Raw genomic sequence first — 17,458 nt, 5'->3', positions numbered from 1 at the left:
AGGCACAGCTGCTGGTCACAGCCGGGGATTGGAATCTTCTTTGTGGGAGGAACGTGTGCAGCCCCAGGTAAGCTGTTCTTTACACTTATTCCTTCTGCTGCGATCAGATGCTCCTCTCTGCTCAGCACAACAGAAACAGGAGGTGCTGCCCTACTGTGTGCTGGTGGTCTTGGAGCCCTGAGTTCCCCTCTCTGAGCCTCCATAACTATATTGAAACAAGGTTGTGTGTTTTATTTATTTATTTGTCTTTACTGTTGAAAGTATTACGTGTCCCCTTTCTCCCCCACATTGACCCTCTCCACCCGTACTCCCCCACTTCACTACACTATTATCTGTGCCCAAGGGTTATGCATGTATGCATATAAGTTCTTCGGTTAATCTCTCCCCATCCCTTCTCCCCTCTTCCCTCTGTGATTCATTTACACATGGAATACTATGCAGCTGCAAAAAAAGAAGGATCTCTTACCCTTTGAGACAGCCTGGAGGCACCTAAAGAGTATTATGCCAAATGAAATAAGCCGGTCAGAGAAAGACAATTATCACCTGAAACAGGGCTATTTTTGATAGGACGATTATTACAACCCTAGCAGGTAAGTGGTGGGGTCATCTTAAAATGCATTTATGCACCTGAAATTTGAGCAGGACTCTGGTGACTGTAAACCACCTCAGGCCAGTTTTCTTTGATTTTTCTTCTACATCCATGTTCTTGTTTCTTTCCCCCCTGTGGTGAGAACACTTGAGGTTTACCCTTTTAGCAAATTTCAGTCTACAATACAGCATTAACTAGAACAGTGGTTCTCAACCTTGGCTGCACATTAGAATCACCTGGGAATCTTTTTAAAATCCTGATTTCTGGGCCTCATCCTCTGAGATTCCCAGGTGATTCTAATGTGCAGCCAAGGTTGAGAACCACTGAACTAGAGTCTCTGTGCTGTACATTGGATGCCAGGCAGAATTCATTCATCTTCTCACTGCAAGTTTGTACTCTTTGACCAACGTCTCCCCATTTGCCCCCACCCCCTGGCAACCACCACATTCTACTGCTTTTAGGAGTTTGACTTTTTTTTTTTAGATTCCACACATCTGAGAGAGATCATCCAGGACTTGTCTGTCTGACTTATTTCACTCAGCGTAAGGTCCTCTGCTTCCATCCATGTTGCTGTAAACAGCAGGATTTCCTCTGTCTCATGGACTCTCTGTAAGATTCCATGGTATCGCTACAGCCTAGCTTCTCGATCCACTCGTGCACACGTGGGACCTTGGAAATGGGCCTGGGGCAGGAGTCTGAATCCCCAGCCACTCCTAGGTGCTGCTGGCCGCTGCCCCGGGCCCACACTCCGAGAAGCAGCGAGTTTGGCCTTGGAGGTGTTCTTGACTAGAGATTCAGAGGCCTTGCTCAGTTGTTTTAATAATGATCTGCGGCTAAGGCTGTGCAAGCTCATTTTAATTGTTGGGGGAGAGAATCTTATCAAGAGGCAGCTTCTTGAGATTAAAGTTAGGTAAAAACTTTTAAGGACCTCAAGTAAATTCCAAGAATCTATGGTGTCACATACTTTTTGGTTGTTTGATTTGTTTTTAGCAACTCCCTCCAGGCACCACACCAAGTTTTTTAAGGGGAAATAGAGTGAGAGACAGAAAGAACTTCACGGCTTCCGGGCAGAAACCCTGGCCTGCGGGCAAGCGGCTCTTGTCAATACTTAATAAGGGCCTAGGCCAGGTCCCGCACAGGGCGTGTGGCAGGGGTTGTTTTCAGGTTTTGCTTGGGTGTGCTCTGATACTGAGGTTATGGCACCATTCTCTCCCTAAGAAGCAATCCATACTACCAGCAAATTTAATGATTTCTATGAGCAATGTTCCAGTTTTCCTTCATAAGGTATAAATTGTATTTTCAAATCTGCCAGCTCATTCCTGCCATCTGAACACAATGTCAAGATAACTCTCTCCGTGCCCTTAAATTCCAGAAGGAAAAATGTTAGCACAGACACATCAAACGCATACCTGCAGGAGTGCAGTGGCCACCTGGATATGCTGGACTCGCAGCTGTGCTCTGGGTCACAGCATTCAGTGAGGTGGGGGGTGTCTTAGTGACACAGGTTGGTGATATCTCCCCACCATATCTCATCAGTAGGCCTGTCATCCTATGAAGACTTGGGAAAGACCCCAGTTTCTATTGCTATGGGCAAATGCTTTCTTTCAAGTTACCCTTCCCTTGATGTGACCCAAGGAGGTCCAGGGGGCGTACAACAATATTAATAAGCAACAGGCACATCTTTTCACACCTTCCCATGTTGACAGTATAAATGAGCTGCTCTCTGTTTCAGTCCACACATGTTTGTTGGTTCTGATGGTCCAGACAAAGCCTTGTTCGGAGTAAAGGAGATACACAGAGACCGTCATGGTCCCTGCTCTAGAGAGAGAGACAGCCTCTCCTGGTGGATAACCAGCCATTCCAGTAGGTTGTGGACCCCGTGAGGATGGCCGAACAGGCGCAGTGGATCTGATGGGGGCGAGATCAGGCGGGGCTGAGGGGTCTGGGACAGGTCAGGGAGGTTCTGATGGGCAGAGGGAGAGGAAAAGGCTGCTCTATGTGAAAGTGCATCACAAATTAAGTCACAGGTTAGGCGGTGAGCCAGTCAGCACAGACTCATGGATAAATGGGGATGAGGCCCAGAGGCTGGGTGGCACCTGCAGGGTCAAGGCTAATGAGTTTGACCTTTATCCTTTGGCAACAGAGACAATAAGAGGTAGGAGATAACGAGTACCATTACAAGAGTCGATTTTGGAAGATTAATGGGCAGAGCTACGTAGAACTGAGTGCAGGGGTATTATAAGTATTAAGCAGAGCAAGGGATTGAGAGATTTTTAAGGTCCTTCTATGCAGAGTCTGAGATTCTAAAATGAAAGATGAGGGGCAATAAAATATAAGAAATTATTTCAATAATCCATGGGAAGGGGAAGGAAGAGGTGATAGGTTTTAAAAAATGACTCATTGGATACAATTCTTCACTGAATACTGAATCTGTTGAGAGAAACTAAGACTGGGAACAAGAAGGCCTGGTCAGACACACCCTCTGTCTCCCAGTTTGGTTGGTGTCAGATCTCACCCCTTTAGCTAACTCACTCCCCAGGCAGCAGAACAGATGCCAAATATGTAGCCTGGCCCTGGTCCTGCGAAAACCAGACATTGACGGCTCAGTCTGCGCCTCAGCAGCAGACGAAACGATGGAGGAGGCTTGAACAGCCATGTACAACTTTGTGATCACAGGCAATACTTTCAAGGTCATTCAGAGGAATGACCAGTCCTTTATCTTGAGAACCAAGATTCTGAATTAAGAGGTCTCATAAGTCGACTGACCACAACCAAACTGGGAAATGGCTGTTGAATAGACAATCAAGAAATTGCTCTCAAGCAAAGACATCAAATTTAAAAACCAGCTCTATGTGCTTATTCCCTATTAGAGATCGTTTGTCCAATACACTTATTTTTGTTGGCATAATTTGGGGGATTCCTTATTGTAGGAAACAAATGAAAACAGATGGACATGGGAAATAATAAACCCTGGTTACAGGAAAACCTATTAACAGAATGAAGTAAGTATAATAATTTCCAGAACATCTTTACTGTTGTGCTAAGATAACTGGTTTATATTTATAACTAAAATGACCTTTCCTCTTCTCTATAGCTTAGTGATGTTCCAGTCCATAAATAAAGAAGGTGTGCATATTACAGTTCCATCATCCCAAATCCAACTCCAGAGTCTTTGTATCTGACCAGTCAAATACAGCCAGGAGCTACTATTCTTGGACTCAACAGCAATAAACTGCCCCCCTCCCCCCAAAAAAACCAACAAACAACACTTTTCCATATAAAGTTATTAGGCTTAATGCATTGAACAAAACAATTTTCTTGATTATTTTCTTGATTATATATTTCTTGATTTATTATTATATAAATCAGTTTTCTTATTGCATCAGTTTTCTTATTATATAAATCAGTTATCTTATTGATACACACAAATATATATAAATACATGTTTAAAAGAGCAATATAAAATTATAAAAATCAGAAAGCAAAATCCTTTTTGCTCCACTCCCCAAAATAACCTCTGTTAACATGTGGCTTATTTTCTTCCATAACATGTTTGCTTTATCCATATACAAGGGACATGATATTACTTTCATAATCAGAAAACTCTATACAAATCTTAGATAAATTGAAATAGATATTTTTCTGCTTCCAACTCTTAAAAAATAAATATCTCAGTGACTAAGACATCAGTGATATTGACTGTCCTTTTCACAAATCAGAAGCACCAGGAAGCACTTAACTGATTGGCCAGACAGCAGGGGAGTGTCTTGGACACTTGAGTAGACAAGTGGCTATTGCAGTGGCCAATGAAAAGGCACTTTGATGAGAAAAGGCTTCCTCCTGTGCGATATCTCAGTGAACACACCACCGACACCCTGGCTCTACTCTGCATGTGGCACTTACTGCTTTGCTGACGGGTTAAATACCAGTCCCATCCCAGGCACGCAGACGGCCACTAGGGAGGCTGCCCCAGGCTGGTGCCTCCTGATGTCCAGTTGAGTGCGCTTTCCCCACCTGATCTCACTAAAGCTTTTCCGCCAGACACACTTTAAGGCCGAGCAATAAGAGACCAAACAAGTGCACTGCCAGCACCACCCAGATGCAGGGGCCCCAGGAGCTGGGGTTCCTGCACAAGGAAATGGGAACACAGTGCGGTGGGAGCCACATCCTGGTCCTGGGAAGTCGCCATGGCAACATGCCAGGAGGCACGGCTCCTAACCCTGCAAAGTCAAACACGGAGCAGGCCAGGTGGAATAAAGCCCCATCTTAGGAGCTGGAGCTGGTGGAGACAAACCTCCCTGTGAAGGTCAGAGTCCTCAAAAACAAAACAAGGCAGAGGCACCGTGGTCAACAGTGAGAGAAAGGAGTGTGGACACTGGTCCTTACACGGAGACACTGACCTTGTTTGTGAGAAAGCAAGGCCAGGAGAAAGGCCGCTCGCAGGAGGCTGTTCAGCAAGGCTGGTTTCAGGGCAACCAGCCTGTTTGGGACTCTAGGCTCCTGGGGCCACGGGAGACAGAAGGGCAAGGCAGAGCTGAGCGGTCTGGACCATAACCCGCTCTCTGCTTCTGTTCACAGTCATCAGGGTTTGGGGGGGAACCACACGGGCAGTAATTACACCACTGCTGTCTGCTGAGATGCTGCACGTCCTCACTGGCGGTCGAATCTGTGAAGTCGCATTCTCCTCAGTTCTTCTTCTGGTGGCAGCCGGAACCCATAGGATGGGGAGGTGTTCCTGCTGTTGCCTGTCATGAGAAAGCACAGGGAAAATCACACACAGCCCGTCCACTGCTCGGACCTTTACAGGGCACTGCACCCTGGGACTCCAAGAGGGAAAATGGCCTGGGCATCATCTTCATTGTAGCACGAAACAGAAATAGAACAACATATTTCAATGTTAGCTGTCAATACTACATTTCAACATCCAGCAAATATTTTTAGTGTGGTCCAGCCTATGAACCTAATTTGACTCATTCTGAAGCTTCCTAACAGTCTTCTGATTTTAATTATTCCTTCCACCGTGCTCCATCATTTACATCATGTAATATCCCTAATGTCTCAAGGGCTTGGTTTGTTTATTTTTTAATGCTCAGAAATAACTTGTCACCGTCTATGTCTTCCCACCAGGTGCGCTGGTGGGTTTCTCTTGATCGGCCCCTGCAGTCCTCTCTTTTCCTCCCTCTAACCTGTGTCTCCTGCCCCTCCCAGCCTGAAATGCACAAACTCCCCGGGGCATCATGGGCCACGGCGCAGGGACTGCATTACCATAATGACCAACATCTGGGCAGGCAGACAAATGTGCAGGCATAATATGTGAAGGTCATATGAAGGATAATGGAGATCATTACTGCAAAGGGTTTCTTGGGGCTGCAAACATACCAAAAATATAGTTCACAATGATATAAGCATTTCAATCAACACACACACACACACACACACACACACACACACACAAAACAGAACACTTTTTCAGGCATTGGGGGAGTAATGAAGGAATAAAAATAGGCAGTCCTTGACCTCGGCACCAGCAGCCTAAATCTACTGAGAGATTCAACAGTCTCCATGAGGCAGCCATGCAGGGCACCACCCATAGATACGGAGAAGCAGCAGGTTTACTTTTAAGCACGTGGACCTAAAAGGTTGACCTTCCACTCCTGTGACCATGCTAACCCTGTAACTCGCTCTGAAAGGCTCACTTCCATTGCCTACATCGACCAGGTGTCTCACTCACTTTCCCCTGCCCCATCTGAACCCACTGCCTCCTGGCACTCCTGATGGGAGAGCCCTCTCCCAACTCTAGCTCTTCAGCTTCCGGCACCTTCCTCTTGGTGGTCCTCATGCAACCTGCCAGCGTGGGCAGCCACTGTTCACACCTGTTCTCTCTCCTACCAGGATCCTAAGCTTTAAATGGCAGGCGACATCTCTGACCATTCTCTCTGCTCCCAGGTGCCCGGTACAGTCCTGGACACACAGAAACTGCTCAATAAACATACGGGCTTGACTCAGCGGCACCTGCCTGGGACCTCCAAGGGTATATGTTACAGCCAGACAAAACGACATTCAACATTGCCCACCGGGGTTCTGACAGGACTGACTCAGGGGGCACGGATGGGGTAAATACTCTCCCCACCACTGGCCCAGCTGGGAAGGGTGGGCAGGGGGTTCCAGCCAGGAGGGAAAACAAGTGAACAGCAGATCCCTCCTGCTTACTCTGCAAGCGTGGCACCTTGTCAAAGATGTTTGCAGGTAACATACGGACATGCAAAGATGGTCAGACAAGGAGAGATTTCTAGAAGATGGTCAAAAGTACCTCCTTCATACGTCTGCTTTCCCATATTTCTGGGTCTCCCTTCCTTCTGAGACCACCGGAGAATCACCCCTGCTGACCCCTGGAGCCCTTCCTGGCTGGCACGCCAGAGTGAACAGGGCAGGCCTGGGCCCATCATTCCTGCTGGGGAGATGCCACCCCAGGTTTTTCCATTCCAATGAACGAGAGGGTGAGGTAAAAGTAGGATTACAGCTGTGCATATGCAAAACACAGAGTTTGTTCTTATATTATTATTTATTCATTATTGTGTTATTTTCCATTCTAACACCTGTAAACCTACTTTTGCCCCACCCTATATCTGTCAACTTATCAACTTTCATTAAAGATGATATCCAAACATATAGGCTTAAGACTTTCACCATACAGATTTTATGACTGCTGTAAGGTTCAAAGTTTTACTGGATATGGCTTTTGCCATACACATCTGTAAAGGAATTTCTCTTTGTTCAAAGTGGTAAATGCTTTGAAATTGCATTGAATCTCATAAATCCAATTACCATTAGTTTACTGCTTAGATGTTATAAAACCCAAGTCCTGCTTTGCCTTAAATAGTTGTGTTTAACAAGACTATTCTTAATTGAACTCATGAGCGCAGGCAGGAAACTCGAGACCCCGCTGCGGGCAGAGACAGATGCAAGCTCGGCTTAGCATGTTGACTCTGGGCCTCAGGGTGCCAACCTGTGGAGGCTCAGACACCTACAGGGACTCACAGTGTCCAAAGGAAAGAACCTGACAGTTAATGTCTTCATAATGTCTTCATGAAAGGCCTGGAGGAGTCAGAGAAGCCAGCGGTGGAGGTTTCTGGGCTCCAGCTCTCATAGTGAGCAACCCGCACAAACGCTCGCTGGACCCCTTCGCAGGGCATTCGAGGAGAAAAAGGCTGAGCCAACAGAAGAAACGCCACATGTCAAAGTAGGGAACTCATACCATGAGAGGGACAATAATCACTCTTTTGCTCATAGAGCCCTGTTATGGTCCCCTATTTCAATAGAAATGATCCAGACAGGCCTCAGCTGGGTGGACAGAGGAGAGGCCGCCCCCTGGGTGCACTGGAAAAGTGTTGATAGGGAACCGGGAGAGGCACCCTGCCTCTCTGGAACCAGAGGGGCACCCTGCAGGCCTTCACCTGGGCAGGCGCACATCGGGTCACTGTGAGGAGATGCTGCTGAAGAGGTCACTACCAGGAACTGTTCTGGGACCCTGGAGTTTGATGACCTGGATTAAATCACAACTTCTCTCCTTTTTAGCTACACATCCTCGAGCAAGCAGGTTACCTGAACCTGGCCTCAGTTTCCCTACCTATAAAATGGGAACAGTGAGAGCAGACACTTTGCTGGACTGTTGGGAGGGTCAGAAGAGTTGATGTCCATAAAAAACTGAGTACCGGGCATGCAGAAACACCTGCCAAGCATTGGATGCTTGGTTATTAACCTCTATCGTCATCATGAGTTGTGTGTTAAATGTCTACCTGTTAGAGAGATACAAGATAAAATGTATAAGACAACTGCAAAGTAAAATGACGAAAACAGTGACTTTTTAAAAGACAGAGCCCAGTTCGGTTTGAAGACCACTTGGCAGGGTTTTATGAAGTTGCTAGTCACTAAACATCCGCCTTCAAAGAAATAGAGACAAAGAGGTAACTGGCTCCCTCCAGTCAGTGGCACAGTTCTGTGACGTGGAGGAGCCACGGGGAAACTGGAGGCCCAGTGAGACCTTTCACTGCTGCGCGAGGTCAGACACGGAACAGCTATGGTCTGGGAGGAATGGCCTGGGATGAAGCGGGTGCAGATACTAGTATTGAAGAGCCTTGCCTCTGCGTTCTTGTAAATGCAGGTGAGCCCTTAATTTTACTCAAAGCAACAGTGAGCATGCCTCCAAGAACCTCGGGACCAGCGCCCAGTTTGAGATGATTTGGCTCAATTACAGCACCAGTAGTGAGATCATAAGATTTATTGATCCGTGGTTCCTGATGGGAGCATGTTCAGTTCTCTACCCTTATGTATAATGCAGAAACCTCTGTGTTTTACATCTAAGGGAGGAGAAGCGATTTCATCCCGGTAGGAATTGCCAAAACGAACACCGTGTGTTGATGGCCATCTGCCCCACTGTCCGCCACCCTTGTACGTAGAGATGGTTAATGTGCTGGTGTTCATGGACCTGCTCATGATCTGACGAGCACTCCATACCATCATTATACTCAAGTGAAATTACACTCAAGTGAAGTCGCAGGACAGCACATCTTTCCCTTAAATTAGGGAGCTAAAGAGGCGATCACTTTTTTCATATGTATTTTTTAAAAATCAGGAACCCTCAAGTAAATCAGTGGTCTCTGAGATTTCGCTTGTCAAATGAGGGCAGCAGCCTGGGACCCACATCCTTTCTTTGAAATGTTACTTTATTAGAATTTCATAAATTACAAAGCTTCCAAAATTCCTTCTAAAAAGATGGTTGTTAAGTCATTACTGATAAAGATGGAGAAAGCATGGAAGGAAGCCCAAGTCCAACCTACTCCTTGAAAAGGAGAGGTGTTTAAGGACAGCAAGACCACTGTACTTTTTGAGTCACTAAGTATAATTGTCTATCTATCCATCTATATCCATCTATCTCTTTAAAAATAGTTTGACACTCACCTAAAACTTTATAATTTTAATACAAATGGAAGTTAATTATGGTTTACAAGAAAAGTCACATTTAGATGTGACTTGAAAGAGAAAAATTCACATTTCCACTCTTCCACCTATCAAGCCAGCAACAGTGGGGATTTCTTTGTTATAAAACACAGTCTGGAGTCTTAAAAGGAAGAGTTTTGCAACGGAGCTCACATTAGTTGCAACTTTACCTGTTGTACTTTTCTTCCTCCTGTGGTTGGTTAATTTGGGGGATCTTTAAGGACCACAACTTGAAATCTGACCTGCACTTAAAAATCCACCAGGACCTTGGACAAGTCCCTCTCCTCCCTGAGCCCCAGGCTCCTCACCTCTGAGCTCAGGGGGCTGGACTAGACACTTTATACCTCTGCACAGAGGGGCAGGATTCCCCGACTGTTTTCCTGGTAAGATGTCGGGGTCGGCTGACTGGAGATGGGAGAGTGCCAATGGCACACAGCAACCTGCCTCCTCTCCGTCCCTTGGCTGGGTGGCTGCTCTGGGGACCCTGCTGCCGGGTCTCCCAGTCTGGCTGTGACTCCTGGTAGCTGGGCGGGAACCGTGGCTCCTTGGCAACGCCCTCAAACTCATTTGGTCTAATTCAGTGCCCCTCGTTCTTACATTTTAATTTCTAATAAACTTTTAAGTTTGGGATAATTTGAGGTATAAAGTTATAAAGATAACACAATTCAATTTCCCTGTTAACATCTTGCATTCTCATGGAGTAACTGCCAACCAAGAAACCACTGGCAGAGATGGTACGTTACTAGTAACTACATTCCAGACTTCATTGGGATTCCACCAGTTTTCCACCAATTCCCCTTCTCTGTTCCAGGATCCAACAGCAGTTAGCTGTCATGCCTCCTTTGTCTCCGTAGGCTGTGGCCATTTCCCGTGACCCTGACATCTTGGAGGGCCAGCCCGGCAGTCTGGAGGATGTCCCTGGATTTGGTTGGCCTGTTGTCTTTCTCAGGATGAGTCTGGGGTTGTGGGTTTGGGGAAGACCACAGAGGTGAGGTGCCCTTCCCTCCCCATCATATCAGGGTCACCCTATCAGCAGGACTCCTCACTGGCACTGCCACCGGGAACACTGGCTTACATAGAGATTGCCAGGTTCTCCCATTTTAAACAGTTTTGATGAGTTCTGAGGGGATAAAGCTTTGACCGGCACCACCAAGGGTCACAGGATAAACTGGAAGAAGAAGGAGTGTGTACCTCCAGCGGGCTTTGTCACTCCCCTGTTTGGGAATGAGTAGAACATGGTGGGGTCATCCCTGACCTCCAGGTGCTGAATTCCAGGTGATAATTCTTTAACGCTGGTGTGATGAATTGTTTGAGAGGGTTTCCCACTCAGCGGGCTTGGCATAGAGCCCCAGGCGGCTGTATTTATAATGCGCTCCCAGGCGATTCTGACCTGCGGCAGCTTTTGGAAACCACTAAGCGACATACTACAGTTCAGAATTTTCTTTCAACTGAAAAAATCCATGCTGGGTTTCATTGCAGTCCCTACACTTGCCAGCAGGTGGAACCAGAGGCCCAGGACGCTGAATCTGTGGGAGAAAATGAGGACAAATTCCAGCCAACAAAGCATTCCACCTCCAAAGCACAATTAGGGTTGTTTTGAAACAGATGGGCTCCACAGAAGCTGCCGCAGCCAATGTTATGGAGCTGTTTATTGTCTGGATGCTCTGAAACCTGGGTAGTATTTGCCAGCGTCTAGCAGCTCCTACGTCACACCGATTTCTCCCAGCGCAGACGACGGGCAGGCAGTGGGAGAGGGAGACAGGCTGGGCATGGCAGTGGATGCAGATATTTTAACCAGTTCTACGCCCAGGATTCACTCTTGCTAAGGCGCACACGGCCCTGCCCAGCGGAGGCTTTAGCTGGAATGATCTGTGTCGCTCTAACTCCACATTAGAAGAGACACACAGATACAATCTGTGCTAATGAGACGGCAAACCCTGGATGCAGTAATACTAAAATTGATTTCTTTTGAACCTAAGCAAAGTGGCTGTCTACCGGTTCCCATTCTCACCCACTGACACCTGCCCCCATCCTCTTTCCTGTTGCCCATTCCTGAACCAGCCAGGTGGAAGGCGGGAGGAGGAAGTGAGGCCCAAAAGGGCTGTCAGTGTTCGTGGGGATGTGCCTGGTGCCCATGACCGCAAACCCCCTGCTCAGACAGGGGTATAGAGGAGCACAGCTGATGACATTTAGACCTTTTTTGTTCTTTTTCTCAATTGAGTTTCAAATCAGAGACAGCCCAATTTCCAGCTCTTTAAGCAAAGGCCCAAGATAATGTTTTCACTAGTTTTGAAACCATGGGCCATTTGAAATTGGCACATCTTTCTCTCGGGAATCTCAATCTTCTGAAAACACTCTTTACCATCTGAGCATGAAAAAACAAGTAAACACCATCCCAAGAAATCAAGGAATAAGGAAAAAAGATGGAGAGTCCATAGGAGACTTTTGGAAAAGGACAAAGAAAACTTAGGTTGGAAACGGCTGATGAAAGGGACCACTCAGGGGACAAGTCCAGGTCCCACTGGATGCAGGTAACGGCACGTCAGGGGAACCGATGGCCTTGGGGCGGGGAGGGACAGCTGACCCTTAGGCTTGGTGATGGACTGACTAGCAGCAAATACGGTGAACCACGTAACAGGTCCCACCTGTTGCGTCCATGTCTCAATCCTGCACAAACACAACATGCGAGGCTCTGAACACTGCACACTGATCCAGAGCAGCATGCCCAAACTCTCAGGAGGGGCGATGGGGAGAGGCAGGTTCTAGGACAGCGGTGGGCAAACTACGGCCCGAGGGCCGGATCCGGCCCGTTTGAAATGAATAAAACTAAAAAAAAAAAAAGACCGTACCCTTTTATGTAATGATGTTTACTTTGAATTTATATTAGTTCACACAAACACTCCATCCATGCTTTTGTCCCAGCCCTCCGGTCCAGTTTAAGAACCCATTGTGGCCCTCGAGTCAAAAAGTTTGCCCACCCCTGTTCTAGGATCTAGTGTGGGAGAGTCCAGATCAACGTCTGGTGAGGCCCAGGAATCTGCCTTTTCTTTTCTTTCCTTTTCTTTTCTCTTCTTTTCAAGTATTTTTTTATTGATTTCAGAGAGAAAGGGAGGGGGAGAGAGAGATAGAAACACCAATGATAGAATCATTGATCAGCTGCCTCCAGCACGCCCCCTACTGGGGACTGAGCCCACAACCTGGGCATGTGCCCTTGACCGGAATCAAACCCAGGACCCTTCAGTCCACAGGCCGACGCTCTATCCACTGAGCAAAACCGGCTAGGGCAGGAATCTGCCTTTTCCACAGGTGCCTCTGTGAGTCTGGCGCTACCGGCCCGCCTTAGGGACACTGGGACTGGAGGAATGCAGTCATGTGCTCTGGGGTTTTGTGCGGCTTTGACCATCATCGGCACCAGCCTGCCGTCTGGTTCTGTCAGAGCCAGTCTCCTGTCCTGAGCCGAGACCCTGGTGGTTTCCCAGGTCATGCTGGGATGTCCCACTGCAGACGCCACAATTTTAAAGGTCAGATAGCAAAGCAGCCCCCTCTCCCAGGGAACAGAGCATCCAGTTACAGGAGTGCCCTGGAGATGCTGGTCACAACACCAGAGGCGAGGCAACTGGCCCAGAAGCGCTCCATCCCAGGAACCAAGGGATTCATCTCTGGATCTGGTGCCCGGCACATGGTGGGTGCATCATACATGTCTGCTAGATAAACAAAGAACCAACTAACATGCATCAGGGCTGGGCAGGGAGAGGGACAAGAGGACCAGGCCAGGACAACAGGCTGAGAGCACAGAGAGATGCAGGTCATGGTGGCAGGTCGGAAATCTCAAGGTGGGGGAATCGGGAGAGGTTTCTGGCCGTGGCCACTAACCAGCTACCACGTCCTGAGAGAGAAATGCTGAGAGGAGGCTACCTTGTTTCCTCTACGAAATGTAGGAAGTTTGCCTGGGCTCTGGGGTTCCAGGTACTTAAGAGAACTTTCAATTGCTAGAAACAGGCCAATTTATGAGATGTATTCTGTACCTCTAAGCTGAATGCTATCTTAACAACTTTAAAAATTCAAATTATTTTTACTTTTCAAATGCACCAGCCTGATTAGTACATAACTACACGTCCAAGGATGCTGATATCGGCGTATAATTACCAAAATGATCCCTGGCCCAGGAAACCGTCCCTGAGTCTGTAACTGGTTCAAATCTCTTTCACAGATGCCGGAAGCCGCTGGGCATCCTTCTCTCACAGGTGGAATGACAGGAAGACCAACTGTTCTGAGAAAACCCTGCCATGAAAGGGCATCTCGGCCAGTCTCGAAGGTGCCCAAACTGGTGGGGGACAGGCTGGGGGCCTCCCGCCCAACCCCACCACAAGAACATAGAGCAGCTGGAGGACTGTGGCCAGATGTGCCGGTGGCGGGTTAAACACAAAGGCAGGAGAGGGAGGGGGTGAAAATAAGTCAAGAAGAAGGACCTCCTTGTCAAAAGCATAGAGCCGTGAATTTGAATGGCTGCAGCCAGTGTTCTCAGAATCAGGGTGGGCTCCTCCGCCGAGGCCTCGATAACTCGGAAGGTGAGGACGACTCGACCTTTTGTTTTCTCAGAGGGGATAAGCCCTGCGAGATAAGTGGCAGCGAGGGGCCGTCTGGGGAAAATGCAAACAAGTAGGACCTTGCTCTTTGCACCTAAGAACTGAGCGGTTCTGTATGTGGGTCAGTGTGAGCATGGGGAGAGGCGGAATTCTGAGGTGCGATACACTCCCTGGAATCTGCTGGTCATTTTAAAAACATGTTTGTGTCTGTATTTCATGGTGTTCAACCCAACCCTGAACCTAATTACCACTTATTATGTGTTCTTTCAGGTCTCTCACCCATACCAAGTTCTGATCCTGAGCCCCTTTTGGGGGTGGGGGGGATGCTTGTGCGAGGGCATGCATTCGTTGAGGAGCCCACCCTGATTCTGAGAACACTGGCTTCAGCCATTCAAATTAACTTACACACACACACACACACACACACACACACACACATCTCTAACACACAAGCTCTCCCAGCCTCAGGCAGACCTGGGGGCCTTCTCCAGACTGTTCACCCCCTTCAGACAGCCTGCTTCTAACTGGCTCAAGCTGACCTAGAATTGCTAAGAAATGATTCTAAAATGGACATATATCTGTCCAACTGCTATGGGCAGATATTCAAAACAACAGAACTGACTTACTCTTACACGCCTGTTAATCATTTCTAGTAAAACAAAACTTACTGTATGACCAGGAAGGGAGACCTCAGAACTTATTTCTGGACTTCAAATTCCACATTAGGAATCTGGAATTCGGCTTACCTTGGAGAACTGAGGATTTAGATCAGGGGGAGGAACAGGTTGCCTCTGAGCCTCTGGGAAAATCTGGCTGTGTGCTGTGGCCATGAAAGCTGGCACTGAGGGCCCAGCTATAGTTTTAAGAAAGAAGCTTCAAAGATTTGATTAAGCCTGGAATGAGATTCTGTGTGAGGTGCATCGGTCCATCATAAAAATCATAGATATTCCAAGCAGGGAAGGGAGCTCTCAGGATGGTGACATCTAATCTGCTCACATCGGAGATGGGAAATGAACACCCAGGGACAGAGGCCTTCCCGCTGTGCACAGCCCAGAGGGGCAGGACCAGAGTGAGGTCTCTTGGTGGTCTGTTCCCATCGCCTGGCTTCCTGTTCTCTTTCAGCCACTGCATCCCGCATCACCCGACCCTCCTGTGTCAGGTTTAGAGTGGGCATTACAGTTTTACACGCGTGCCCCTCTGTGCCCTGGCTCTGGCTCAGTGTGGATACTGGCTCTGCCCCTTTTTCTGTGCCCTTGGACAGGTTGGTACTTGATTCACTGACCCTCAATTTTCTTATCTGTGTGGTGCGGACACCTACGTCACAGGTGTGCTCTGAAATAAATGAATGAAAGATGTCAGCACCTGGCTCTCAGTGAAAAGCGATCAAGGGTCAGTGGTACCTGTTATTCTAATAATCCCTTTCCAGGCTGTCCCATCCTGCGGACGTCCCCACTGTACATCCGGTTAGTCACACATGCCCAGACCCTAGTCTCATCCTCACCTGCCCCTTTTCAAGCCATCACCAACTCCTGCCTTTCTAACCTGAACACTCCCTAAACTCATCCATTCCTCTTCACCCGCCTCCCACCAGTGCTGCCTGTGCCTGCCTGGGGAGCCAGGACTGGTGGTGGAGCCCCTGAACGATCTCCCATTCCCTCTGGTCCTCCTATCAGCCCTTCTTCACATGGTAATGACAGCTCTTCAAAAGCACACATCTCCTGATCAACTTTATCCTCTGCCGAAACCATCCAAAGATTCCTTTCATTTAAGAATAAAGACCAACATTCGCACCCCACCCAGTAAGCCTGCCCTCCCTTAACTCCAACTCCCCAGTTATCCCTCCTCCTCTCCCCTCTCCTCCTGCAGTGCTCAGCTCAAACACCGAATCCTCAGGAGGGACTATGTCCCCCTTTGCCCCAAGCCCTCACAAGATCACATCCTATCAAAGCACATGACACCGCAGATAGTGACGATGCATGACTCCAATTATTTCAGTAATGCACGGGTGCCGGAACAGGGAGGGTCTGTGTTCACACTCTGTCCCCAGGGATAAATGAATGGGAGGGAGGGAAGGAAGGAGGGAGGTGGGTGTGGGCACTGTCCTCATTTCATAGATGGCCAAACTGAGGCTCCAGGAAGGTGTGCGATTTCCTGAGGTCTCACAGCCAGCAAATAAGACGCCTGGACGCCCAGGGGCTGGATCAAAGCCAGTGTTCTTCCTACCACTCTGGAAGCCAGCACCCACATCTATCCCTTGGCCATCCGACCTTTCTTCACTTTAACCACTGACTCAGCAAAAAGAAAAAAAAGGTAGTGTTTTTGTTTTGTTTTAAATGGAGGATAAGAGGCGATGGAAGGGGTTATAACTGGTTCATAAAGAAAAAAAAAAAATCCAAGTTGATACAGTGGATATTTTGAGTTAAAAAAAAAAAAAAAGATGACCATGAAAAAGCACAACATTTGTTGCTGTTTAGACGCAGTATAACAACATTTCCAGAATTGTTTCTATGGATCTGAAGATAGTAGATTAAGGGCAACTGACTTGGCAAAAGGCCTAGACTGTTTTCAGACAATTCTCTTAGGGTAGAAAAATAAGGGTAGCAAAAGCCCCGCCGACAGGACGACAGGACGGATCTAAGTGGAACACATTTCTATGAGTCATTTGTAGCTTTAAATACTATAGAAAAAGAATTTATAAAACATGCCCAAACAGTCTCTCTTTGATGTGGGAACTCTTTCAAACCACATTGTTCGAATTTAAGTTGAAAAGCAAACCCTTCGTGTTTACAATGGTTCTCTTGGAGGAATGCAATATAAAAGTACAACTGTTACATTTCAAAGACAAGACTTGTAACCTCAGAACAATAGGGCATTCCCAGTGCGAATTTATGAGCTGTTAAACCTCAAAAGGTTTCTTTAATTAGCAATGAAGGCTCTTGACGCACTCCAGTCTGAGAGAGGGGCTGCTCTTGATATAATTTGGGGTGCACTGCTTTTATCGGAACTTTTCCTTACTTTTATTGACCTCGGACGAGGACTGTTGTCTCTCTCTCTGCAAAGGGTTTGATCCTGCTAATTATGCTGAGGGGCCGCCGGCATTCCAGGGTTTACCCCTGCTCCTGGGGCGCGCTACAAATTACACATAATGCATTGCATTGTAATTGTCGCACTGTGAACTTGGCTTGCCTTTCCAACAGAAAACACCGATATCCAAGTCGTTTTATTATTAAAAAAAAAAAAAAACCCATAAGGGATTCTTTTGGATTATAAACATCTGAAGACATAA

The 17,458-nt window shown here is 47.4% G+C and overlaps 1 protein-coding gene across 2 annotated transcripts in view; it reads right to left on the bottom strand.

Annotated features, from left to right (window-relative positions):
* Positions 1-3,905: 3,905 nt before the first annotated feature.
* Positions 3,906-17,458, bottom strand: part of RHBDD1 (rhomboid domain containing 1) — a 100,089-nt gene continuing 86,536 nt past the window's right edge. For both annotated transcript variants that reach the window (XM_070423337.1, XM_070423336.1), the window contains exon 7: positions 3,906-5,334. In XM_070423337.1, the coding sequence (XP_070279438.1) occupies positions 5,240-5,334 (95 nt within the window). In that variant the 3' untranslated portion in view covers positions 3,906-5,239. The remainder of the gene's footprint in view (positions 5,335-17,458) is intronic.

Source organism: Myotis yumanensis, unplaced genomic scaffold (genome assembly GCF_028538775.1).
Source record: "Myotis yumanensis isolate MYYU_CA2020_CCGP unplaced genomic scaffold, mMyoYum1.0.hap1 SCAF_8, whole genome shotgun sequence".
NCBI classification, from domain to species: Eukaryota; Metazoa; Chordata; class Mammalia; order Chiroptera; family Vespertilionidae; genus Myotis; species Myotis yumanensis.
This window is presented reverse-complemented; position numbering and strand designations above follow the sequence as displayed.